The 27,280-nt window shown below is 43.9% G+C and overlaps 1 protein-coding gene across 10 annotated transcripts in view; it reads right to left on the reverse strand.

Moving 5' to 3' along the window:
- Positions 1-6,073: 6,073 nt before the first annotated feature.
- Positions 6,074-27,280, reverse strand: part of DGKD (diacylglycerol kinase delta) — a 60,200-nt gene continuing 38,993 nt past the window's right edge. For all 10 annotated transcript variants that reach the window (XM_075507508.1, XM_075507510.1, XM_075507509.1 and 7 more), the window contains 21 exons: positions 27,136-27,244; positions 26,229-26,368; positions 25,407-25,491; positions 24,753-24,847; positions 24,551-24,650; positions 24,123-24,396; positions 22,108-22,269; positions 21,196-21,324; positions 20,104-20,200; positions 19,069-19,179; positions 18,210-18,306; positions 17,326-17,433; positions 16,590-16,703; positions 16,067-16,201; positions 13,767-13,918; positions 12,858-12,969; positions 12,599-12,691; positions 12,112-12,231; positions 11,655-11,772; positions 10,286-10,416; positions 6,074-9,135 (listed from right to left, as the gene is read on the reverse strand). In XM_075507508.1, the coding sequence (XP_075363623.1) occupies positions 9,046-9,135; positions 10,286-10,416; positions 11,655-11,772; positions 12,112-12,231; positions 12,599-12,691; positions 12,858-12,969; positions 13,767-13,918; positions 16,067-16,201; positions 16,590-16,703; positions 17,326-17,433; positions 18,210-18,306; positions 19,069-19,179; positions 20,104-20,200; positions 21,196-21,324; positions 22,108-22,269; positions 24,123-24,396; positions 24,551-24,650; positions 24,753-24,847; positions 25,407-25,491; positions 26,229-26,368; positions 27,136-27,244 (2,572 nt within the window). In that variant the 3' untranslated portion in view covers positions 6,074-9,045. The remainder of the gene's footprint in view (positions 9,136-10,285; positions 10,417-11,654; positions 11,773-12,111; positions 12,232-12,598; positions 12,692-12,857; positions 12,970-13,766; positions 13,919-16,066; positions 16,202-16,589; positions 16,704-17,325; positions 17,434-18,209; positions 18,307-19,068; positions 19,180-20,103; positions 20,201-21,195; positions 21,325-22,107; positions 22,270-24,122; positions 24,397-24,550; positions 24,651-24,752; positions 24,848-25,406; positions 25,492-26,228; positions 26,369-27,135; positions 27,245-27,280) is intronic.

A 27,280-nucleotide genomic window follows, 5' to 3' on the forward strand; every position in this document is an offset into this window, starting at 1 on the left:
AGTGCTCAGGGGGAGCTTGACAATTTACCTGCATGCAGGAGAAAAGTGAAACAGCTGAGACATCCACTCTGCCGTTTTCAAATCTGTTTTTCTTTTGATTCTCTGGCAAGTAGAAATGGTTATCTTTAGTTTGTAAGCGGAACCACCCAGTGCTGAGGTCTCTTGGGAGATCCTACCACTTTCTCACAGCATGCAATCACCCAACAGGGACACATATTGCTATTTTCAAGAGTCCTCCCACCTTACTTTCTCATCAAAGGTTCCACCACAAAACAGCCAAGGCAACTAACCCCCCTTACAGCCATCAGCAGGCAGTGCCTGCCCCATCCGCTGCCTGCTGTGAGGACGCAGGGCAAGAAGCTTGTACCAGCATGCCGCATCTTTTGGTGTACTGGATAAGCTCTCATCAGCATAATATCTTCTATTAAATTTTGAATATTAAACAATTTAGAGAAAAACCACAATCCTTTTCAGAAGTCCTCTTGCATGGGAGATCGTACAAACCCGTGTGTTCCGCTTCTCTGAAAGCAGTTTGTGCAGCAGCACCTCTGCGAGCCGTACGGCGTGTGGCATCGTCCTGCAAATCACCTGTGCAACCATGTGTCCTTAAGGGTCCTTCACCAGAGAAAGTGCCATCGGGTGCTGGGAAAAAGTGGACCTCTCCAGGATCTCAGCTCACGTCCAGTGACACCGTTTAGGAGGGCTCTGACTGCTTATAAATTGTGTTTTCTTTTTCTCTTGCAAACTTGGCCATGGACTTTCTTGAAAACAAACTCTCTTTAAACACACAAAGGTTTATGTTTCAAAGTTCATCCATTTTGGACTTGTGCAAAAAAAAAAAATTGCAGCATCCAAAATTACAGTTGGGGAAGATGTGTGCACTGTGAAGCTCTACTGATATATTCTTTATCTTCAATTCAGCCATTCAATAAGAAAATTTAAGCTGAGATTAATGATAACAGATTTTTGCTGAAAATAAAGTTTATGAAACACATCTGAACACAGGAAACATAAAATAGGAAACATAAAAAGAAACAAGTCTAGTACCATATATTCCGTGTATTACTCATACAGTATTTGTAGCTGAACTGGCTATCTAGAAATAGTGCTTTGCTACCACATAGGTTACATGCTTTTGAATACACTTTTGTTCCTAAGACTTGGTAGAGGTTGGAAATTTAGGACACGTACATCAACGGCCAACTTAAAACATCTAATGTGTCGGCCTCCTAAGAATTTTTTTTTTTTAAACCTATATACTAACAAAGATACTAACAAAGAATGTAGTTTTTCATCAGCCCTTATGTTTTGGGGGCTTTATATTCCTGCTTTCCCATTTCTTTTGCTACGGCAGTGCAGAAATACGTATTTTAAAAGCCGGCACTTGGGCTCTCAGGTAATCATATGACCCCAGCCACAGGGGTCTCAAGAAAAGGTGCTCCAGGATACTTCAAGTTCTGCCCAGTTTTGCATGCCAGGGAACCATTTCAATCTAAGCAATTACAGTGTCGGGCTCCCTACTTTCTAGTTCACCTTCATTAAAAGAATAGCGATTTTTCTGAGGAGGGTAAAGGGAAGAAAGCAAAGAAACTTCACGAGAGATTGGAAAGACAGAGGAGGCTCCACATCATTTTAAATAACACTGTGGAGAGTTCTGATTCAGAGTGTTATGAACAGGCATTAATAATCAAAAGAAATCACCTCCCTGAAGTAAAAAAGTATCATGGATCTTTCAAATTTCACAGTTTAAAGATACTCCCCCTTACAATCTGAAGGGAAAGAGCACACCAGACTGCACACTTCGTTGTTCTTGGTTCCCCTGTGTATATAAAAAAGCCAAATGCTTTGGTTTTGCCTCTTCTACAGAAAAGCTTCTGGAAAACTCTCAAATGTGTTCTCGGCCTTTAGCTTCTTAGCCAGGAGTGCTGAATCACTCCTCTCTAATTTTTCCAAATTGAAATTGTAATTTAAAATGTAATTTTCCGTAAATTAAATAAATTGTTCACAGATGTAAATTTTGATAGAGGGGGGAACTGAGGCAGCAAAGATACAAGGCCTCAAAGACACAGCTCTTCAGCAATCATTCTTGTGTTGCATCCATCAGGTCTTCCTGCTTCCCCATAACAGCTTTTAATTTGTAACAAGGCCAAATCTGAGTAATTCACTGAGCAATCAAAGCACTGAGCCTACTTCCTATATGCACACTGGAGCCTCTCCCTGCAAGAGAGCACTACCAAGGTCTCCCTCTCATCCTGGGTACGGATTTCTTGCAAGACTTGTAGAAATGTAATGTTCTGTGAGCCATCTCCCCACGAACCATCTGAAATGAGACAGTAAGTTCCAAACAGGCATTGAAGGGGGAAAGACAGGCTGATACACACAGCACCAGACAAATCAGACCGCTTTTGCTTCCCTAGGAAACCAAGCTGAAATATTAGCCTCCTCGGGCTGCTCTTCTTAAAAGAAAAGGTCCTTGGAGGCCAAGGTTTTGCACAGCTCACACACGAACAGCACAGGAACACAATGCCAGGAAAGCAGAAACGCCTCTCTGTGGAGAGCCCACGTGTAGGGAGGCAGCTCAGAGCACGTCCTCAGCAGGCTGCTGGGAAGTGCTGCCGTGAATCCAGCTTGCAGCCTGGGAGCAAGAGCAATTTGACAACCTGTGCAGCGAGCAAGCTGCTCCCATGACAGTCCCTCCTAGCCTGTTACTTCCCTGGCTGGTATCTGCTCGCACCTGCCTGAGGCTGCAACTGTGCACAGCCTTTAACAAAAGGGAGACCTACCACTTGCTCCAACTCCTCCCGCTGGCAGCGCAGCCCATCAGCCAACCTGTTCATAAAGGAGGACGTAAAGGGGCGGACATAAAGGTTCATAAAGGGGCGGCCTGAAGCCGCCCCTTTCCCTGCTCCCCTGAGGAAAAGCCATAGGCCACAACTGACTCTTATTTTACCCTGAAGTCAACAGAAGTGGTGTGTCTTTTAGGTCATATGCAAACTCCCCCACTTCTTCCCTTCTTGTGAAGACAAAGACTTACTACCTTCCAGGTCATTTGGTAAGCCAGCAAAATGCTGGAACTTTTCAGATGGAAGGTTGCTAGAGAACTGCCATGTGTCTTTCAGCTGCTATTAACGCAAAATGTCACCTTCCGCAGTCTCAGAACCTTTTCATTCTGCCCACATGAGAATTAAACATCTCAAGCTGCTCAAGGCCCAGCTGGTGGGTGCACAGTTATTCATCCCAACCAGGCACACAGCAGCCAAACAAGGAATTCACCTTATGACTCTGCTTTACAGGTAAGGAATGACAGGGCTTCTTCTAAACCTGTTCGTTTGCAGTGCTGCCCATTCAGTGGGAGCAGATCTTGACTTATCCTCAACTCTCCTGATGCTTTACACTGTATTAAAAAAACCAAATACATAAAAACCCCCAACCCAACAACACTTACGACAAGGGAAACAGCAGCAGAATATATTTTTTAAAAAAAACTCATTGGTACTTCAAGACTTTACAGCACACCTCCCTCTCAACCCACTCCACCTTCCCAAGATCCATTAAGTAGTTATCAATCAAACCAAGAGGATGACAGCCCTGAGCAGGAGGTCTGATATCCCAGTAATGATACATGGAGTGGGGCAAAGAGTTTCTTGCTATTGGCTTCTGCCACATAAATTTAAAAAAGACCAAAATTAATTACCTGTATCAGAGGAGTAGGCATATCTTCTGTTTCTCTGCTGCTGCTGCTTTCTTTGCATGTTTTCTGTAGTGCTACTTAATGCAGAGCCTGACACTCAGGTCCAGTGCATGTACGAGCAAATGCAGTAATTTTTCTTTTCTCCTTATTACTAGGGCTAGGTAACTAACATTTTAATGATCAGTTTTACCCTTTTCATCTTGCAACAGTATATAACATTACTACAGTTTCTTATGTTCCTGTCAATAAACTATTCCCTCCATACAGACAAAGTAATTCCTTCAGTTTAACTATCAAGTACAAAGGTCTTTTTCACATAGAAAATATTAATGACCGTTATAAGTTACTTTCCATTTACTTTGCAACACTACTATGGAACTCTACGACCATCCTCTCAGTTTAAATTAATCTGCTGAAAGTTTCTTGTCAGCATCTTACAAACACATCAATCTGTACAGATGGAAGAGAAAGCTCATTACAATCCGATCCATGGATTGGATTTGCTCACCCAATCATCTCCAAATCTTTTAGTTTCAAGTTTACAGGTCTCATTTTATGGCAGTCAATTTCTACATTTCATGAGAAAATTAATTTCTCCCACATTTTTGTAAACGCACTTTCACTTATTCCAGTTACTGTATATACTGCCTGCAATAAAATGAATGCACAGAGGCCGAAGCGGAGTAGAGAAACAACTGTTCCCCTCTCATCAGGGCACTGCACCACCATGACCAGGAAGATGTGGTCACACCACACCACCCAATGAGAGGTCTACAAGCACATGGAGGTAACTAACAAATACCCTGCTGAGTTTCCGAGAGTCTTCCCATCCAACTGTGTGTTTGCAGACAGTGGAGCTATGATCAGGATGAGCAGCAGTAGAACCACCATTTTTAAAACATCTCTTCTTTTCTTCACTGCAGAGATATAGCTAATAAAAAATAAAGTACATGATGCCTTTACCCCATATCAATTAAACCAATGCAAAGAAATGCTACAAAACTAATCTACAACAATCACATTTACCATTTCACTCTTCTCTAAGGAACAGCTCTGAACTTCTGATGCAACTCAGGATAAAGCCATTTTATCACAGCACAGATTTTTATTAGCTGGTTCCCACCAGATGGGCACTGCAGCCCTCTCACTCAATGAAATCAATAACAGAGAATCTTTACTGGAAGCTCAGAAACATGTTTACTTTATATACAAGAAAAACTTATTTACAACAATCAACAGTAAACTATGTACAAAAAAAAATACAAGAGACATTTCCATGGTAATCACTGTATAAATTAACACAATAAATAGGAGGGAAGCAGGTCCCATTCTTAAGGCACAAAACCTTCTTCCCAAGACTGTACAGGGATTCACTTGCTTCCCTATGCTTTTGACAGGATCACAGGAATGGCGGGGAGACCCCTGAGGAACAATGGTTGGTGGACAATGATATAGACATGCAGTCACTGCTGACAGTTGTAGAAAAACATCATTTTTCATCCTTTCTTTTTTTTTTTCTTTTTACAGTACACACATCTTAAGATACAAAATATTTCATGTAAACAGTCCTTTTTTAAATCACATAGATAGTATGCACATTTTTAAATAATACTAAAACAATGAACAAAGCTTTCCATACGATTTGGGAGCAGAAACATTCCCAGGACTAGCACTGAAGGCCTCAGCAGAGCTGGAGGCTCCCGGGTGCCTGGCTCTTGTGTGGCCCGGCCAGGCTGGCACCCCCGGGCACCAAGTGACACACCTCCCCTCTGCTGCAAAGAGCCAGCTCCTGCCGCAGCGGGGGACACATGCTCTCAGCACTAAGATCCCACAGGCGAAACCAGAAAGACTACGTTAGCACTAACAGCCCTCCCAAAGGTAGCCCAGAGCAGGATGCTGCCGATAGCTGCTTCACAGGCCAAACCTCCTTCGAGTCTCCATTGCATGCACTCCCACTGAACTGAAACACTGTAACACAGGGTACGCTATTCCCCAGAATCTGCCATTAAAGTTAAATATCCAGGGCAATGCCAGAATGTGAGATAACATACTGAAACCTTTTCCTAGCAGAAGAAACCGTATGCCCAGCTCACTGCAGACACTGCCCCAGCATCACTGCCGAGGGTGAGGGATGATAAACAGAAGGTGCCGCATGGCTTTCACATGAGTAGCATTTTTTAAGAGACTAAACATATGCGCGATATGTGCAGTTCTAGCTTCTCTCAAGCTGGTGTTTTACCTGAGACTGCAGGAGAGTCTCTTTTTTTGGCAAAGCAGCAGATTTTTTTACTGTCTAATTGTCTTTCCTGAGTTTCTCTCCCACAAAAAATTATCAGATGCCAGAAGAGGAACTTGGAATAACATAGCCAGAAGTTCAGCTCTCACTGATGTTTGACACAAATTGTCCTCATCTAGTCACAAAATCTCTGCAACAGAAATCTGCATTACTCCCAGTGAGAAGACACACAGAGCTACGACCCCTTTGTTAGATATAAACCTTAATACATATTCAAAGGCACACAGGTTAAATGTGGATCCCATTTTCTAGCTCTTAAAAGAAGGCAGCATTCCCTCCCTGCCTCCAGTAAGCAAGACAGGAACATACTGGCTATGAACCCTTTGATAAAATGTGCACGTACACAGAAAGGATCTGAACCCATCAACATGACAGATCATAAAAGTAAAACAAATGAAGATTGGTCTGTGCAGGCATCATCACTCATAGCAGATGGCTAATGGCCATCAGGCCTCTACAGATATGGCAAGAATTAAGGAACATGCCTGAATCTATAAACTTTTTGGATTCCCCTGTTACTCTGAGCAGGAAGAGTAGAGAGGAGCTGTTTCTATTGAGGCAAGAATTTAATCCCCCAGGAATTATGCAAGCAAGGCAAGTGCATATTGTTTATGCACCTTTAACCATGAGGTTGTCTGGAGAAACTTCACAGCAAGAACAACTTCTTCACCGAGTACCGGAACAAACACAGATCTCACCTCTTCTCCAGAGTTATCACCTGCCTTGTGCTCCCTGCTGCACTCTCCTGGGCAGGCACATGAATGTCCTAACCATGCACACTGCTGGGGACAGGCAGTGGGCTGCACCTTACTGTCACCAGCAAGGATGGCTGCGTCCTGGAGCTCTCCTAGTGGAAGTTTCTCCTCATTCTCATGCAGATGCTGCTCTGTGCCTCAACAAGCAAGTAGGAAAATACAGTATGTCTACAATTCTTACTCATCTGACACCTCAGGAATTCAATACAGCGAGGGGGGGCTGTACTGATAAAGGAAAAAAATATGGCTATGGAAGCAATTGCCAATGTATAGATAGGAGAAACAAATTCAGGGCAAAGCTGAACATATTTCTTGCTCAGTCCCCACAGTATTTATACCAGAAATTTTGCTAGCTGGATTAAGTACATTTAGTCTTTTGTTAACTTCTCATGAGCAAACCCTGTCACTCACTAGGCTGAGTGGAGACATGTGGGTGCATGACAACTAGTTAAAAACAAACAGGGAGAGTCAGAAACTTGGTGAAATCTTAAAGAATGCAATGGAGTTTGCCCAGCATGAAATCAGCTCATAACCTTTTTAAGCTGACAAGTGTTTACATAAAATAACTTGACTGACTGTTGTTAGACTAGAGAGCTGATGTCAGTTTGATAAAATCCTTACAAATAACAAAGAACAACAATATCCTCAGGAAATTATTTTTTATGCCACTGTGTATGTGGCCATTTTTCTGTCTGCAGCCATAGCCAGACAGGTGCCACTCTGTAATAATAATAAAAATAAATACATACAAAACCACAAAGTAATTAAAAATTCCTGCTGTCTCTCCAGCTTTACAGCACTGAATGTTCCCGAATTCCCTTCGCAGTGATAAACATGGCAATATGCATACTGGTCTTCGGGCTTTAACAGTCACCCGATTGGGGTCAGGCAATACAGTGGAAATTTGAAGGCCATCTAGGAACTCTGATTCAGAGGCACTAATTTTTCCATGCTCCACTGCTGTGGTACCAAAGGCAATTTACCAACATACTCCAGTTTTCATTACGATGCTCATCTGCTCAGTAACAATCCTCCTTCTCTCAGTGCTCTTACAGGAGCCCTGATGTTTGACAGCACACAATATCTCTCTCAGGGGTACAACCCAGGAGGACTGAGCCACCCTAATCTTTTGGCATCCACCTTGGAGTGAAGGAGCAAGGCAGCAAGAGAGAGAAGCAAGGTGGAAAAGCCACTAGAACCAAGACAGGTGAAAAGATGCAAGTACTACAGATCAATCATATCCTTTGTGACAGAAATAGTTTTCTGCACTGCAAGTTGAAGTAAAGAAACAGCTCTGTTGTCTGTGGCCACGAAGGTGGCACTAAATGGGCAGGAAGCCGCTCCTGGCTGTTGCCAGTCATGCTGCTCCCCCCTACGAAGACAGAGCAAATTGTTCCATATCTCACTCCATTACATTACATTTCTCGCACAGCCCAAACAGCTAGTTAGTGTTGCTCTCTCTTTCATCTGGTCTCCTGAAGATGAATTCAGAAGGGGGACTGTCAGAGCTGATCTCCTGTAATCTTTTGGCTCTCCAGAATTCTGTCCTTCCTTCGTTACTGCCAGGAATTTCTGAACAATTGTTTGTGATGCCTGAAAACCTAGAAGTTGTACCATTGCCACTGGCTGGAAGAGGAGAGCCAGGCCCTGAGGAAGACCCCGCAAGCTGGTGCGAACAGCTGTTTGAACCACATGCATTGTTTGTTGCAAGGCATAAGTGAGTGAGAATCACTGGGTATTCATCAGGAAGAGGTCTGTACTGGCTTTGAATTTCTGACGCAAATTGCATGCAACTACAGGTGCATTAAAAAGGGATTAGTAAAACACAAGGACAAGCTTTGTCCCTCTTAAATGCTCTAAGATACAGGTGTGACACACAGATGAGCGGGAAAGTTTTGGGTCTGAAAGGACTGTCAGATGCTCCTGAACTAAGACTGGCCAATATATCTTTTGCCCTGAATAATTCTACTGTGATGAAGTTATCCAGTAAAGGTAGCTGTGTTGCAATTCTCAGGAGTCCTGCACTGTCACTGGAACCAGAACTTCCCACATCAGAGGACATGGTTCTTCAAACAGCAAGTGAGTTTTCTTCCGGGAGGCTCTGCCTGACCGCAGATAAGGTGCCTCTCGACTGGATGCAGCCGTACCCCACAGGAAAAAAGGTAGCACCATGCTTGGTTGATAGGAGCTCTGAACAGCTACAGTTTGGCTGTTCAGAGGAAACAGTCGTGAGCACATCTGCTCTGTGAGGTGACTGCTGTGCAGTTAGGGGGAATGGTAGACACAGGCTGTGAAAACAGAGGCTAAACCTCGCTGGCAGGAGTACTCCGGCTCAGCTCCTTGATCCCGTGCAGTATCCTCTTCATGTGACCTACTTTGGTCACACCCAGGTCCTGGAAGAAAAGAGAAAACCTTACCTTAGGAGAAAGGCAGGGGGGAAATTCCAGGTGGCCAAGCAATGGTTACAAACTAGTCAGCCAGTTACAAAGAGAGGAGGAAACCAACCAGAAAGATTACAAACCTGATGGTTATATATAGAACCTCAAACCATGTGTCAAAAAGCTATCAGAGCATGACAGGGTAATGAAGACAGAGCAGGCACAGAGCAATGGAGAGAAACTGCAGACCATTAGCCAGAAATGCAAACTGCTTTGACTGTTAAAGGCCAAAGCAAGAGAACAGAAAGAGCATACAGATCTCAAGGACCTAAGCTAGCAGCCAAAACATGCAGGAAGAACCAATCCATCACTGGTCACATCAAATAAATGTCCAAACACTTGGGTACCACGCAACAAAACACAGGCTGTAGCTGGATGGCATGCAGAGGAATCAGCTACAGATTACAGCGAACCTCAGAACAGGAAGATGGTCAAAATCACAAATGAAGATCCGAGGGGCATTCAACAAATGCCATGCACTACTTTACAACAAAGTATTTTTCTGCTACATGCAAGTCACCAGAACGATGACACAAGTCTCTTGCACATGCAAAGAACCACCACTCCCAATTTTTCTCTGTAGAGAAAGCATCTCCTGGTAAGGAGATGCAAAGTTGTGCGCAGCATTTAAAAATATTCTCTCCATCTAGCAGCCTCATCAAAACCACGATGATTCTTTTTCTTGTAACAAAGAAGTGCGATGATCTATTCGTCCAGTGACTACAACATAAGAACCAAATTCTCCCAATCACAGCATGTTCTACAAAGATGGTACGGGAGCCGAGAAGTTGAGAACTTCCATTCCATCATTAAAATCAGAGACCTTCAAGAACACTATCTGTAATCTGTGTGCTGTACTGTATTACATCTCCAGGAAGCTGTGGCAGAATTGGACAGCTGGTCCCTCAACTAGCTATTCTGCCTCTCTGCTGTTAAAAATCAGGTGACCTGAAATGGTGAGAAAATAAAACGAGGCTGCAATGAACCCGTTCATCTTGCCAAGGCACGTGGAATGAACAGCAGGCAGACCACTTCCAAGCACATTCAGCACAGAAGGTCATGCAGATGCAGCTGGCTATTTCTCATGAGCCAATCATGAAAGTACCTTGAGGTCCCTCCGTTCGAGGTGCAGGAGCTCAGAGCCCCGGACGTCATGCCGGATGAAGATATCCTTATACTCACAAAGACTGAGATGCTCAAGCCAGGCCGCAACCTCCTCCGTTCCCCAGAGGTGAACTGTTAGAGATGGAAAAGCAGGAGTGCATTGAGTACCCAGAATCCCAGAAGACAGTGAGAGGACACCATCAGCACTCAGTGCCAGAGAAGGAGGGCAAGCAGTACCACAGCCTCAAACCAAGGGGAAGGCAAGGACTGGTAGCACGACTTACAGTCTCAAACAAAGGAGGTAGGGCAGAGAAAGGTAAGAGCTGTTCTCTTAAGCAGAGGCTGGCTGCAGTAAAGCCAGGAGGAAGTGCATGGTTGTTTGGATGGGATTGGATAGACTTTTTAAAGTCTACCCCCATGTTTAAGAAGAGTAAGTTCATTGATATTCCTCTGCTTACAAAACAACAGATTCATAAAATATATCATGAAGAATCAAGCACAGATTAGTTTGCTATTATGTACAAGTACTTGTGCTCAGTAAACAAAATGGCAACCTCTCTCCCCCAAGTCTGAGGGAGAGAGGAAGAGTTTAGACTTCCACCTTCTTGCACAGCCTCTAAATAAGAGAATAATAAAGTTCTCAAGTTCCAGGAGGCAACGAATGAGCACCAGCTTGTCAGACAGCAGAAGACTGTACCCACAATTCCATGGCAGAGGACAGGACCCAGGAGCCCACAGAACAGGTAGTACTTCTGAATTTTAGAAGAAAGTCTTCATAAGGAGAGTATAAACCAAAAATCAACTAACCCAACTGGAGAGAAAGTGTCTTGAATGGCAATTTGTTGATTCATGGCCAGTTTTTATCTACTGACCAGTAGGATTAAAGGTCAGGGTGCACCTGTGGTGATGCTGATCCCCAGCCCATTAGACATGAAACTTGATTAAAGCCTGAGGGTGAATCAATGAGAAAAACATCATTAACCATACCACAGAGAATTAGCAGTGCAAAGACCGGAGTTATGCGGACTTGGGCTCCACAGTCATTTTGATACCTAAAATGCCAAAATCCTCACATTAACTTCACTAAGCACCCCCTGAAATATCCCTGAAAATGTCTGGATGTAGGCAGAATTCTTCAGAGGGTACCTCCTGTTTATGCTCAGGAATATTTGCATGGTACTGGGGGATCATGACTTAGAATGGAGCAATAAGCTACTTTGCCACGTGAAAAAGACAGACTAGACCTCCAAGAAAAGGCAGATGCACTTGAAACAGAAGGAGAGAATGTGAGAGGAAACAGACAGAGAACAGGCAGTGGTGTGACCACACTGATGTGACAAAGAGACACAATAAATGAGCAGACTTGGTACCCGGCAATCCCATGCTACTATGAGTCTCCTTATTTTTGTTGTTCTTCTCCTTTTTAAACTTGGTCACCAGACGGAATTTGCCACTGCGGCTGCGTTTAGAATAATCCAGCATCTGGTTCTGTGAGAACAAAAAGGGAATATCAGGCAAACAGCCATAAATTGATTGTAATGGACCAAGAGCAACAAGTACTGTCAAGCTCACCTCCATGACCTTGTAAGAGAGGAAAAAAGAATTCTAAACTCATTCTGATCAAGACAGGAAAGGAAACAGAGAAAGTTGATCCCATGTCAGGCAAGGGACCTTAGCAGGAAATTACTTTCTTTAGCCCTAGGGAGTCAAGTTTCCTTCTTAATGATTTTTTCTCACATCAGTCATATATTCACAGGAAGTCAAACACTCAAAGCCAACTAGTGAAAAAGAGAACACCTAGGGAAATATAGCCTTGGTCCTCCTCACCTCCTCATCGCAGGGCTCCATAAGCTGCCACAGCCAAGGGATGTCTGCTAGTTTCCTCAACTGGAGGTCCATGTCTGCCAGGGCTGCTTGGAGCTGCTCCTTCTGTGGAGGATCTAATTGCTGGACCAGAAATGGAAGCAAAGCAGAGTTAAAAGCCATATGGTAGAACACACAGTCAGGCCCTTGCCTTGAAATTCCCAGCTAATGAAGCAGTTCCTTTTAAAAGGAAGTGCACAGCAGGCACTCTGCCCAGACATTACCAAGTTAATGATTTTCATCTTTCCTGAGCTCCAAACTCTGTGCAAGCTAGCTTGACTGCTCACCATGCCTACGTAGCAACACCATCCTAATTCCTCGATGATAACATTTAAACTGACTTGTTACAAAGACAAAGAAGACCAAGATCAACAAAATGTTGCTTGCCAAGGCAACAGTAGGAGAGGAGAGAAAGTGAGAGGCTGCATTACTCCTGCTTTGTGCTTCTTACCAGCGCCATCTTGCCTGCCAGCAGCAGCTCTGTCTCATTATGCAGGGCTTTGACATTATTCACCATCTCTACAACAAGGCTGCAGTTCAGACCCTGCAGGGAAGCAATTCATGCGCAAATTAAGCCTGGAAATGCAGAGGTCTGAGCAGTCAAAAGTAAGAAGTCTTAGACAAGCAAGGCCTACTTTTGGTCAATCAGAAAGGAAAACCAAGAGCTATGGAATAAGGACAAAATGGGAGATGCCAAGTGAGTGAAGTACCTCTGTAGACTTGGATTTAGCGTAGACTTTGTCCATAGACTTGGAGCTGGCATTGACAGCGTGGGCAAGCTCCTGTTCCATGTCCTGATAGGACTGGGCTATTTCCCGAATGCTAAAGAGAGAATTACAGATTGCATCAGCATATGCTCAAAGCAGGAGACCTTTTCTGACTGCATATCTCCTTTTAATAACCATCTGAGTGACAAGAGCAGGGATAAAGCATGGGAGGGGCACAGCCTCTGGTAAAGCAGGGCAATTCTCCCTACTACAGTGAGCATGCATAGGCAAAGCAAGGCAGATTTCACATGCACAACTTCAGGTGCATATTCAATTCTGCACACAAGTTGGGATCAGTTTGAAATACAACCTAGACATTTTAGTATGGCCATAGTGATGTGAAAGGCAGCTGCACATACAGCAATTTAATTAACCCGTCTCTGATGTGACTCTGGGAATCTTCTCTCAGAGGCCCAGACCAAGGAACTGAACATCTGAGTAAAGGATGAGCAGGTGAGCATACAGTGACTTCTTCCAGAAATCTCTGCTGGGCATCAGGGTTATAAGAACCCAAGTTGTCATCTGAGCTCCTAGAGAGGCCTTTGTTTCATTTCTGATAAAAATCATCAATTCTCAAAGATAAGAGGTTCTTTCAGGATTAAAGGATCCATGTTTGCTCATGAAAGTAATATTTTTTGTTCAGAATGACCTAAGAAAGTTTATTCGACTTCAGTCCTCAGGCAGCTGGGACTGAAGTCCCTCAGTGCATAATGAGCGATGTTATCCCCAGTGCCATGGACCAGCACTGCAGAAGATAAGAGTGAACAGAAACATCTCCAGGAACAGGAATTAGGACAAGAACTTCAGGCATCAAAGGATGGCTCTATTCACCAAAAGCAAATTGAGTCCCACCTGTGGATCAGAGCACCTGCAGCTTGACCAAACTGGTTGATCTGGGTGGATTCTTCTTCGGACATGATCTCTGGTTGCAGAGAGAAAGAGGAAGGTCGGGACAACTCACACTTCTGTTTGTCCTCCCAGGACTTCAGGGTGCTCTCAAATGCCTAAAAACACAGCAAACAAAGTATAAGGTATCTTATAAAGCTCCTATAAAAACAATGGCTGTGCCTATGCCTGTAAAATATGTAAATGTGGTATAGACACTTTTCATTGCAGGACCCAGTTGTTCAGCTGCTTATAACTTTGCCAACTAGCTGTCTAGGCTGAAGTTTTCCATGCCACATGCTTGCCTTGGCTTAATTTTTGCTTAAGCCTAGTTTTAGTCAAAATTGCTAGGCCAGTTCTGAGGGCCAAACTAGCAAAATCCACCAATTCCCTACTGGTGGCAGCCTTTTCTCTGAGTAGCTATATCGCCTCTACACTTCAGTATTACTGCATACCTCAGTGACATCTCAGAGCTGGAAACTAAAAATATTCCAGGCTCCTCCTTATCTGGAAGTAAACTGGGCTTCCCCAGTAATGGGTGGGACAAGCAGCTGAACTCAGAGCTAGGACCTGTCCCACTTGCACCTGTACTGATATTCCTGCTAGCATCAGCTAGCAGTACAGGAAGAAGTAAAACAGATCCAATACAGAAGGATCAAAATTGGTTATGGTGAGAATGAAAACTGAAACACAGAGCCTCAGGGCAAGGAGAGATGGATCAATGAGCACAAGAAATGACAACAGAGAAGGTTAGACAAGAGAAGGGACTATGGGAGGGGAAGACTGAAATAGGAAGAGTAATTCAGAGAAGAAGATGAGGATAACAAGCAGGAGTGCGAAGCTTTCGTGGAAAAAAAAACCAGCATTTGGGGAGCCAGAAAAGGAAAGGAGACTGAGTGTGATGGGTGGATGGGAAAGGGGGAGAAAATGGTACTTATGGATCCTGGGCCTGGGAAGTCAAATGAGATGAGTACAGACTATCTCCTTCAGTCACTCCCCCTCCAAGTCTCAGTGTGACATTGCAGAAGCTCTCTTACCCTCCAGGAAAGACTGTGTGCGCTATTCCTGTCTCCTCCTCTCCACAATATTAGCATCAAGGTGTGACAGGACAAGGGGTAATGATTTTAAACTAAAAGAGGGTAGATTCAGACTAGATGTAAGGAAGACATTTTTTACGATGAGGGTGGTGAAACACTGGACCAGGTTGCCCAGAGAGGTTGTAGGTGCCCCATCCCTGGAAACATTCAAGGTCAGGCTGGACGGGGCTCTGAGCAACCTGATCTAGTTGAAGATGTTCCTGCTCATTGCAGGGGGGTTGGACTAGATGACCTTTAAAGGTCTCTTCGAACCCAAACTATTCTATGATTCTATGAACAGTACCCACTGTTCTCTCCCAGCTCAAGGGATCTTGGGTATTGCCCTGTCCTACCATGACAGGGGCTTTGTATGCCCACCTTTTCTTTCTTTTCATACCATCATACTTGTAACTTCCTGCCAGGCAATGTGCCTCAGGCCTGTATCAGGCTGCTTTCCCTTTTTCCTCTTGGTTGTTCTCTCTTTTCTTGTTATTCAACAGGTGAGTCCTTTGCAGAGGACTTCAATTTGTTCTGGAAGCTGGGTAAAGGGGCGTTATGCTGGAAAGTATTAAAAGCTGCTATCAACCAAATTGTTTATGCATGGACAGTTACAGAGTTGGGACGAACCACAAAGCCTGTTTGTGCCACAGCAGGGCCTTTATCCTTTCCTTTGGCTTACCACCATTCAGTGATACAGTAAAATGGCAAGGACACGTCCTTATGTGCTGGTACTCATCAGATATATTTGAAAATGATGAGATGAGACATAGACACACACTGCTGAACAAGGCATAAGACACTACTTTACTTGGTCAATGAGGTATAAGCCACATATTGAACAATAATGAGAAATTAAAATATTGAACAGCTGAATCTAGACAATCTGCAGCACTCAGTGAGGCAGGCATCCTGTGGGAAAAACAGCATGCAAGCGTGTTAAGAAACGCTGTCACAAGGCACCTAGAAAAGGAAGCAAAATAAGCTTGCATAAACAACTTCATTTATGTGATTTCCCAAGTGGTGAATGCAAGTTTAATCATGTTCTTTCCAGAAAGTTTTATGGTGTGTAGCAAAATAGGCTTCTTACATTCACAAACATAAGCTTTCACGTGTGGCCATTGCCACACTCTCCAGGAGTATGTGACATAGAAACATGTGTGTACTACATAGTGTATGCAAGGCTGCTCTTACCCTGTCTCGGGTGAGGGTCTGTGCTCTGTTCTTATGAACAATCCAAATGTAACCCGGAGGCTGGATCCAGGCTTCTCCGTCCACTTGCACAGGAACTCCCTCTTCTCCCAGGATTGCTATCTTCACTGTCCGACACTGCAAGAAGTGATTGCATCAGAGAAGCTCTAAAATGGTGCTTTCCCAAAAGCATGAGACATTCTCTTTCTTTCCAAAGCACTTCCCCAGGTACTGTAGCTTTGGTGCTACTAGAGGCACATGTGCCTGGGTGGCAGGGCACACCTCGTCCTTGGGTGGCAGGGACCATTTGCTTTGTCTTTGGACTACAAATCTGTATTTGAATTGCTGGCACTAGCAAGCAATTCCATGCCCAAACTGCCCCTGGACGTGCTAATTTTCAGCCCTGGTGGATGCTCTTTCCATGGACAAGAGAGAGCACAAATGGGGGCTCAATGACTGAAATTGGCATAAACATCACAAACTGGAGATGGGGGAGGCAAGAAGAGCTCACAAAAGCAACTGATACCTGTGCAATCCGGTGATGCTGTAGGTTTATCACTCGTGACACTGCCATCTGCATGCTACCAAACACTGCTACCACCTCCAAAATCTTGTCATCAAAGGAGGGGGCTGTAAATGTCTAGCCAGATACAAGGGAGAGAGAATTCAGCTGACATACAGCTCTGTTGGAGAGGCTTCCTTTACCCCCTATTGGTGAAGATCTGGGGGTCAGCTTTCAATTGTGCTTTTTAATCTGTATAAAATTAACGAGGCTAGAAGGTGAAGATTTGCAGTGAGCTAGGAGGGAGAAAAAGGAGCCTCAATATTCCCACTGTGCCTCCAATGGCACCTAAAGTATAATTCAAACACAAAGGCTGTAGAGGCCACAAGGTAATAATTATTCTTATGAGAGTAGGCACTTTTTCATCTCAAATAATACAATGTTTCTGACCGGATCTAACTCCCTTTGACTTCAAGGGGCTTTACTTCTCAGGCAGTCTGAGGGGAGAAGGCAATCTAAAGCACTTCCTGGAAGTCCAAATGCCCAGGACAGCATCTGGGTTTTTTTTTGTCTGAATAACTACATAATGCCTGGGTGTGAAGCTGCTGAAGATTGGATTTCAGTATCATATCCACTTCACAGAGAACGTACATGCAGACAGGCCCCTTGCCCTCTTCTTCCAAGCACTATTCTCAGCGATTATGACTTCAAAAGCAATAGTAAGTAAAACAGTTCCTGGATTGCCTTAGAGAATACTCACATCATCTTCCTTGGTTCCCCCCCAGAAGTTGGTGCCTCCTGCGTAGCTGGGAATGTTGAGTACGGCGATTCCCTGGAGACTGGGCAAAGGGATTGGCCTCCCATCGCACTGCACAGAAAAGAAGGTAACGTTACTCTCAGCACAGCAGGAGACAGCCCCTCCTGCCATGCTCTAAGAACAGAAAACAGCCTGCACAGCTTAGTAATAAATTAATTCAGTTTTCTTCCAGTTTATGCTTCGCCTAGCAGAGTAGAACATATCCATTCATGTCTTATGAACCAACTCTCCTTTGGCAAACATGGCAAACACGGATTTTAGAGAGATACTGTTGCTTCTTTTCCCCAAACAGGAATAGGGCATACCTGAGAGGCTTGGCAAAGCCTCTTGGTTTATTCCTCCGGAAAGGGGAATAAAACTTCTGAAACGCCTATGCAGTCTGCTGTGATGAGGGTCTCCTCCTGCAAGCTACCTGTTTATGCTGTACATGACCAATACAAGAATATTTCTTTTCCAGTTTGATGCACATTATAGTGTAGTTAAATTAAGAGCTTTCCACTGCACGTATGTAAAATGATGTGTTCACATGAGATACCACATATAACATAACAATCCTATCTATGCTGAATACTGAGTTGGGGACAGCTAATACTTTCCAGCAGGATAACACTTCCCTTACAGGTGGAGAATACAAGTTATCTTCCAGAACCAGGAAAAGCTAATTTTAGCTAGCTCAGGGTGAGATACAGCAAGTACGTTGTATCAGGCAGGCAAGGGAAACACCCTAAAGTCATCAAGCAGAATCACCATGCCAAAGTCAAGGTGTCTGAAGGAGATGCAGTTAGGCATCCCAGTTTTAGCAACAGAAGGGCATGCTAATTCCTCACCTCCAGCAAGACTTTCTGCTCCAGGTTTTTATATGTTCTATGTAGCAGCTCCTTGGTGCCCAGTACTCCGTACCACATCATGTTTTTAGTACGACTTCTAAGGGGGCAAATCAAAAGAGAAAAAGTTAGCATAAGCATTTACCTTTTCACTTAGAGGGAAAGAAAACCCACATTGAAATGGTAACTCCTACATCCTCAAACACAAAGGTGCTTTGCTTCCAAAAGGGTCAAGCACTCAAAATGGTCATAGCTTCTGCTAGGAAACTACTCGCCTTTAAATAAATGTCAGGTACGAGTTGAGGACGACTGAGTAACACACATTGCCAGAAACGAACACAGATTCCCCTGGCACAGAACTTGTCAATCTCGTATGCCAGGACATCAACAGCATTTTCCAGTATTAGCTCAAGTATAGCAAATGTACCAATCCCAGGCTACACAAAGCATCCTGTAGTTGCCCAGGTACGCAAAAGGCCAAAACCTGTGGTTTGTATTAAGTTAGGATCAAGGCCTCCATAGCATTTAGAGCTGAGATGTGATTCTCTTATAGCTAAATAGCAAACCCAGGAGAAAAATCTAAGTGAGATCACGAAGCAAACAGAACCAATGCACTAAATCCACACCAACGTAGCTACTCAAAGATCTTATACTAGCCACAACAGCATAATGAATCAGTAATACATCAGTAGCTAATCTCCTCCATCATGATTTCAAGCCTTGAAGGAGGATTATGCAGACAAGATTGACAATATACCTATTCAGCACACTTGTGCACAATTGGCTTCAAAACCGCACAGAAACATAAAGTGGGTTCAGTCACTTCTGGCAATAGCCAAAGGTCAGCCAAAGCCAAACCCACCTGCATTTCTCTGGGTGCTCATCACGTTTGTTGTTGAAGTCCAAAGAAATCTTTGCATCCAGTCCAATTCCAAAGTAGTTATTCATGACACATTTCTCCGTGTAACATTCACTGCCGAACAAAAGAACAAAACTCCCATTTCTAAGTCTACGTACCATTTGGTATATTTCTCACATGCCCCCTCTGGCCACCTTATAATTCTCTTGCATAAAAAGGTGAAGAACAAGAAGGCTGTATGCCAAGGTGCTCTGATAAGCACTGCTGGGAACTGCCTAAAACCCACAAGGGATACCATAAAAGTGGCTATTGAGCGGAAGTCCCTGGCCTGCAGCCTCTGTCCGTAAGACTTCGCACCCCCAAGATTTGCAGAGGAATTCTCCCCTTGCCACAGAAACGTACTCAGAAGCCTACACCTCATTTACAAAAAACTACATTGCTGGTCACTGGCATTGTGTAAAAGGTCTCACAAAACATTAGCCATGCTAATTGCTTTTATATATATATATTTTAGGTGTTACCTACAGAGAGACTGACAAATGAGCTCGAAAGTGTCAGTTACTCATCTCAGCAGCACTGAACTCCATGAAAAGAGCTTAAAGTCTGTATCATTGGATTTTTACTGTTAAATAATTTTGCAGAAACAGCTTGAGAAAGTCTTCACATTACATTTCTCAACTGCCTCCTCTGTTGTGGCCTGCCCATGACCTTTCCTGGGCCTCCATGCTGTAAGGGTAGCGATTCCCCCACAGGTTATTGTTTACTAACTGGAAGCTGGAGTCGTCTCTGAGTGTAGGGAGAAGACTCATCTAGATTTCGTTCTCACCTAAAACCTAAAAATCTTCTACCATGAGTCAGATGTGTCACTGCATGCATAACTACATAAGCTGATCCTCACTGGCACCCAGCATATGAATTCATTTACATAACTCTGGACTGCTGCAGTCCTTTATTTAGCTCTCTAAACTAATCTGCTTCTCTGCTGAGGTCCATTTGGAAACGCTCCCTCCCTCCCTTCAACCTCCTGGGCATACTCACAGATTTTCAGGCTCAGAGTTAAAGGGATCAGCATGGATCAACAATCGACTTATGACAGAGCTCCCAGGCAAAGAACCAGACATGCCAGCACGGATATCTGTAGGAAAATTGACCACAGGGAAAAGTGTGATTAATAATAAGCAGAAAACAGGTAACTTCAATCCCAGAGACAAGATGACAGGGCAGAATATATTAACTCTTGTCATTCACTGTTGAAGGCACATAGCAATAGTGCTTTCTTCCACTCCAGAAGGCTTAGCTCTCTCAATAAGGAGAAGGGTTTCTGGGGCTGCCTGCAGGGTTTTTGATTGACAGGGTATCACCTAAGGCCAGCATCACAGTTGTACAGACACATAGAAATGGGATATAGGAGTGTATTCACTGCGGTAACTTTTTTGTTCCAGGGTGAGACATGCAACGTCCTTGCTTCAATGAGGAGAGAGAGAGAGAGAAGTGGGACCAAAGCTATTCTCCAAGTTGGTCAAGAATTACTGCCTCCTACTTCCTACATTATTAGCTGGCGACCCACAAACAGTAGCTTTGTCAGAGAGAAAGGAAATTACCTGCCTCCTGGAGAAACAATTTGAACAAGCAATTTGGGGGAAGGGGTGGAAGGACAGCACCACGGTGATGGGGAGAAGTTCCTACACAAAACTGGGGAGGTGGGAATTCTGCTGGATCTGTGCACCTCCAGTGACTTCAGCCTTCACATGAAGGGACTGCTGCTCCCAGTCTATGGCTGCTACTCTTCAGAAACCTCTCTCAGCAGCATCCTATCAGCCTTCTCAAGGTTACTTTGAGCTCAGTGTCTCCTTGTAATTGGCATCAAAGTTCTGTCACTGCACAGTGTTAATAAAAATCTGTGTCTAGGTCTCAGCTACAAACTGGAAACTATTACAGCTCCCTCCAAGTCTCCACTTTTCAGCCCTAGTGGAAAGTTATCCACAAAGGGATTTCTCTCCAAGTGGACTATGCACAAAAGGACATCAGGCAGGACAATTTCATGTTTTCATGTAGAGACTGCAGCCTGTACTGCTGTCACCCATGCTCCAGTTGGCTGCCCCAGTGGGAAGTGGTGGGTGTCACACTTACTTGGGTAGAGGATTTTTGTGTTCAGCATTGGCAAGTTGTCCCGGTTTCCTGTCTGGGGAGGAAGAGATGCAGAGCTGCCCAGTGACAAACTTCCTTTGTTTATTAGTCTTTCGCAAGGGGACTTGGACGCTGTAAAACACAACACAACCATGGCTATTGACAAACATAACACTGTGATTCAGACCAGCACATAGCAGCACAGCCCAAGCAGCAAGACTGGTTTAGGAATCACTCAACAGCAAAACACTCTAGCCACCATAAAACAAAGAGCTGACAGAACCAGCCATTAAGAAACAGAGATGTGGCACATGTAAAGCCAGAAAACCTCACAGATTGGAGGTATCAAAATGCCACATGCAAATATTAGAAATGGAGATGAGAAAAAGCTGGTGCCAGCAGCACAACAGACACGGTATTTGGCTCCCAATCAATACTCAGGTAAGTTTGAAATACATTTGCAGTGATCAGGGATTTCTAACAAATTACTCACATAACACAGTTATTAAAGCAAACTGGCTTCTGTTCTCTGTCATCTGCAAAGGATGGCAGGGGCTTATAGGGAAATGTCATCAGGTACATGACATGAAAAATGCTCAAGACCATCTTTGTCCAAGCACTGAAAGCCAAGAGAACCCAGATTACTGGCTAAGGTGCAAGAAAATTTCTTAATGCTAGGCTCCATATGCTAAGATCATGGACCAGCCATCAGAGATGTAGCAAAAAGTGGGGTGCATGATGCACAGGCTAGAGTATAGAAACATGCAAGGCCTGGCATCTGAAGAGCAATCATTAAAAAATTGGAGAAAAACAGAACTTGGAAGGTAATACACGTAACACATCCCTCACTTTTTACAACTAACAGAATTGTAATTCGCAGGCAAGATCTGCATGCTGGCAGCCCTGGAGCAGTACCTTTCCGCTGGCTCCTGCCTTTGGACACTCCATAGCTGCTGCTGTGTGATGACTGCAGGGAGATTTTATCCTCGTTCTTCAGCTCCTTGCCCTCTTCAGAGGCTGAGAGACTAAGGAGGAAGCCCTCTTGCTCCTGGGTCTGGGCGTTCTGCTCATCTACAGCTGTAAGGAGAGAGAAAGTAGGTGAGTGCCTCACAGCTCTTCTAGCAAGGAACAACTCCCACTAATGTAAATAACAATAGGATGGGACTCTAAAGGCCCTGATTCCTTAAAGGAAAGAATAGAAATAACAAAAAGCTTTCCTATATCATTTGTCTCAACTAAGCTCTGCTCTGGAGAACTTCTGGAACTGGGCTGGCTTAGCCTCCTGTTTTCTTTGCTGAGCTCTTTAGCAGTAAGGCTCTAAATAGAAGCGTCCACCTTTAATGCTACAGGTACACATGCTTCCTCAGACATAAACTGTGCTACAGGTGATGGGCTTCCATTTATTTGCATTTAGATGTTGCCAGAAATTCTAACTAGATGGACATTAAATGATAAATTTAATGAATTTTCTGTTTGCTTAATCTGTACTGGGGCAATAGGATAAGCCACTTGAAAAGGGCACTTAGACACATATAATCAGGAGGAAGAAAATAGCAGTTGGTAGAAAACAATACAAACAAAGGAAAGAATCAGATTACATACTTTGGAAGAAGAAAATCAGTTTGGAGAAGTTGAATAAATACATTTGAAACGTAACTGGAGTTTGCCCAAGAGCTGGTAAGAATTAAATGCTAGCATGTTGCCTAGAGAAATCAAAACTCCCTTTGCATGTAATCAATAGGCCTTCCTCCCCAGTAACCCCTCACAGGGCACAGCTCTGTGAACAGTCCTGAGCTGATCTACCAGCTCACTGCCTCTGCAGGGGAACGAGCCCCCCTTCTTTCAGTCTCTTCTCCTCCCTTGTGCTGACTCTGGAGTTGATCAAAACTACCCACAAGGCAATCCAAACCACTAGCCCAGCAGAAATATAAACTCTTTTTGTTGGATTAAGCAAATTGGTTAGGCTCCAAAAGAACTCCCACAAACATCAAATTGGCATAAGGTAAGCAGCAGCAAAGTGGGGCAGCAAAGTAGAGGTCAAGACCTCTACTTCACCAGAAGCAGGCTGTTTGCTCAACTTATATCATCTCGTGTAACTTTGCCTCCAAGATAGGTCGTATACAATATTGCAGTACTGGAAATCCAAGCAACTTTGCAATGATCTGTAACTGCACAGTTGTTCACATTGCACATTTAGGTGTGCATGGATGTCACATCTGCAACTTCAATGCTTTTATCTCCAATAATTAAGTTAAACCACTGAGTTGATGACTAACATCTGGGATACTGACGCCTTTTGAAGGAAATGAAACTTTAAGCTATGGGTGTGAGTGGCTGGAGAGAGATAAGGGTCAAGATGTGGACAAGAGGGTCACCTGCCTAGGAAGTTACCTCGGAACAGAACTGATTTGCATCAAGGTGCAGTTTTATAACATTTTCCCAGTGACAAAGCCAGTTTAAGAAGTTCCTGCCCTCTCTTGCAGTTGTACTACTGCACTGTTTTGCTGGGCTGTACTATAAAGAGATTTCTGAAACAATCCAAGTTAAAATACTTGAAATACTTTCTTCCCAAGTATTTTCAGAACTGTTTTACAGCAAGGCCACACAAACAGTTGTGCTGACACAATTGTGGTATGGGTGGGGACAGACAGGAAACGCAAATGAACAGAGTGTGGGAGGGTAGTAACTTCCTAAACCAGCCCTATGGGAGAGAACATACCTTGAACTTCAGGCTGATTTACCAAGCTATGTTTCAAACAGGTGGGCTTGGCAGAGATGATACTGAAGCTAAATAGCCAGGCTTACTGAATAGCTTCTCTAGCTCAGGAAAGCTGTTTTTAATAAAGAACCCTACTCCCCTCTGGAATAAAGGAAATTTATACTTCTCAAGAGCCTGTAACAAGTCACAAGCAGGACTCCTAACAGGTTACCTTTTTCTGCGTGCTCTATTATCTGACGAATGGCTTTTTTCAAGCTGTTGGCTCTCAACATGAGCTGTTCTCGGGGGCGAAATATCTGGGGACGTGCAGTACATGACGAGCCCACTGACCGGTCACTAGAAGAATCACAAGCACTGCCTGACCCATCACCATCTTCAGTTTCCTCTGCAATGGTGGGAGGAGGGTTTGGCAGAGATGAAGATGCTTGAGATTCATCATTCAGTGTCTTCAGCAATGAGTCCAGTTTCTCCTTCAGGACAGAGCACTACAAGGCAAAGAAAAACATCTGAGCAGAACTAACAGTAGACTGGGTAGCTCATCCTTTTAGCGCTTGCTGAACTGCTGCTGTCCTAGTTCTCTGAAAACAGAGCGGTTTTCCACTTCAGAAGTAGAAACCCAAACAATTTTTCCAGTTTTACCTTTCTGGCCATGACCTCTGATTCCTCTGAGCTTTCTGTTGCCTTCTCATAGGCTTTCCCTACTCGAGCCACAAAATCCTTCACTGTCTCACAAAGCACCCTAGATAAAGAAGGTAGTGAAAACAAAGTCATGCAAGGATTGGCTCAGGATTTTCACAGTGCAACTTTCACTTAGAGCAGCTAAGCAAGTGTAAGTACTCACTTGGCTGAGGAGATGACCACTGAGTGTTGGTCAGAAGTCAAAATTTTGGACAAATGAGCAGCCACAGAGTCTTCATAGAAGAGAATCTTCTGCACCTGGTGACAGTCAGAAAAAAGCCACTGGGGTGCTGCTTCCCAACATTACAACATATGCTGTGTAACCCCGGCTCCCCAGAGAGTTCTATAGGTTCTTTTTGCCCTGGAAAACTTCTGTGGTCCAGGGCTCAGTTACCCACTGAAGATCTGAATCTGATGAAGAAACTAATTCTGAACCTAGAAATCATCCGCAGTGCAGTTCTTAGGGTCTCTGATTGGGTTTTTACAGTTCTTATGACTGCTATGCAGCTTTCCACAATTTCAACAACATGATGTCATGACAGCATTTATCTATCTTTTATCAGTTGATCATTTCCTCTCTTTCCTGTTCCAAAGCATTTTCCCTCTCATTCCCCATTATGGTTGTTGACTCTGGTAACCCAACCGCCATCCTTCTCCATAATACTTAATTGACTTAAAGAACCAGGATCTTTGTAGCTCCTGCTTCACCCAAGTCATAGCTCAGGCCTGCTCCATTTGAACTCAACCACTGCCTCCTATCTTGTCTGTTCTGAGGTCATTGCTCCCAGTCCCCTGCCCTCTGCATCTCATGAGGTACCTCAGAATCCTCACTGAAATCTTCAGTGACTGTGGAAGTGGAGGCCTGGCGAGGGAGTTTGGTTTCATACACCATGATGCTCCACCTGTTGAAAAGGAGACATCATAGCTGTCACTACAAGGCAGACGATTTCCTCCTTTATCCAAAGGACATAACACGTTAGAACTTCAAGCAGAACAAATTGCACTTTGTCAGGGGCATGGCTGATGTAAGGAAGCCACAGGGTTGCAATGGAACTACAGATGGCTGAACTGCGGTAAGAGGAAGGGAGGACACTATGAACAAGTATCCTACAGCACAAGGACCTTCTCTGTACTTCTTCCCTCTCTCACAGAAATTCTGTGGGCATTACTTGATTCAACGTAACAGATGCCAAAATGTAACTCTAAAGACAAGAAGCATTTTTAAATGTACAAAGATATACAGGCGATACCAATACTAGGGGTAAAGAGACCCATTTCTGCATTCAGCTTTCATTTCTAAGCCAAACTCAAGATAAATTGGTTCAAATTTACCAAGCAAAAAATTAGCTTAAAAAAATAAATCATGTTCTTGTCAAATTCAATTGACAAGAACTCTGGAACACAAGAGAGGACGCTGGACATCAGACAATTTCACTCATTACTATTCTGCAGCAGTGACATAGAAAGCCAGACTACCTTTTGTTGCTAAAGGGTGACAGAGGATTATCAAAGAAAAAATGTTCACTGGCATTAGTAAGAAGTCCAGCAGCTGGGTAGAATCAAGAACTGTCCAGTTCTCCTGGAAGGGTACTTTCACACAACTCTTGAGCAGGGGAGGATGTTAGCGATGGTTACTCACCTGTCCAGCATTTTGGTACTGGCCCTCTCCAGCTTCTCCAGGATCTGTGGGAGCTGGGTATCATCATCACAAGCAGACCCCCAGCCTAACACACGGGCAAGGTCGTTCCCTGTTCCCAAGGGCAGCACTCCCAGCTGGCACTGCATTAGAGAACAGGAAACCAAAACTGATATTCAAATGGGAAAACACAAGCCACAAACAGCCACAAGTAATATGACTGATTCCTTACACAGACTAGTCATTGAGAAACAGCTAGTCCCAGGGGGAGGAGAAAGTAATTGGATGGGGAAAACAGCCAGAAGAGCATGCAAGTACGGAAAAATTTCCTCTAAGTTGTTAACTGAGAGAGGAGTGTATTACAGCTACCATCTGGAGGAGCATCTTACTAAAACTAACCCCTTCTACAGATATATTTTTTTAACCATCAGGTGGTGCCATTGCTTCTTCTGTAAAATTAGCATAGACATCTCCAAGACAAAATGGAAACAAATTAAACACTGTATGATACCTTTACTCCAATGAAGTTTCTGTCTATCCCAGGACTCAGAAACAACACCACAAGAATTAAAGGGAATAGATGAGGAGCACTACCCTTGTGGAACTCCCAGTTTTCTAACTGCAGCCCTTTCTAAGTATAAGTCTCTGCTGCCAATGGAGCAGGAGTAACTTGGAGCTACTCCAAAAGCTGGATCTTGTAAGAGGCAGTTGTGGGGGAGCAATGGAGATAGAAATAATGAATTAGTGCGGTACTGCTTCTTGCAGAAAACTACTGCAAGAACACTGCTGTGGTAAGCTTTCAGCGGCTTCAGTCCTGGGGCAAATCTGTATGACCAAAGAAAGTCCTCTTCAACCCATGCTGTTGTTATTCCTTCATTCTTTCATCCAACCAAGCTCGTTGGGCAGGTACCTGCTTGTGAAGATTGAGGCTATCAATTTCGGAGAGAACCCAGCCAACACTGCCGTCCCCACCGCAAACAAGAATCCGGAAAGTGTCAAATTTCTGGAATAAGCGTAAACTACAGAGAAGGGAAAGAAAAAAGCAAGACAGAAGA

This window comes from Mycteria americana, chromosome 7 (assembly GCF_035582795.1).
Source record: "Mycteria americana isolate JAX WOST 10 ecotype Jacksonville Zoo and Gardens chromosome 7, USCA_MyAme_1.0, whole genome shotgun sequence".
NCBI classification, from domain to species: Eukaryota; Metazoa; Chordata; class Aves; order Ciconiiformes; family Ciconiidae; genus Mycteria; species Mycteria americana.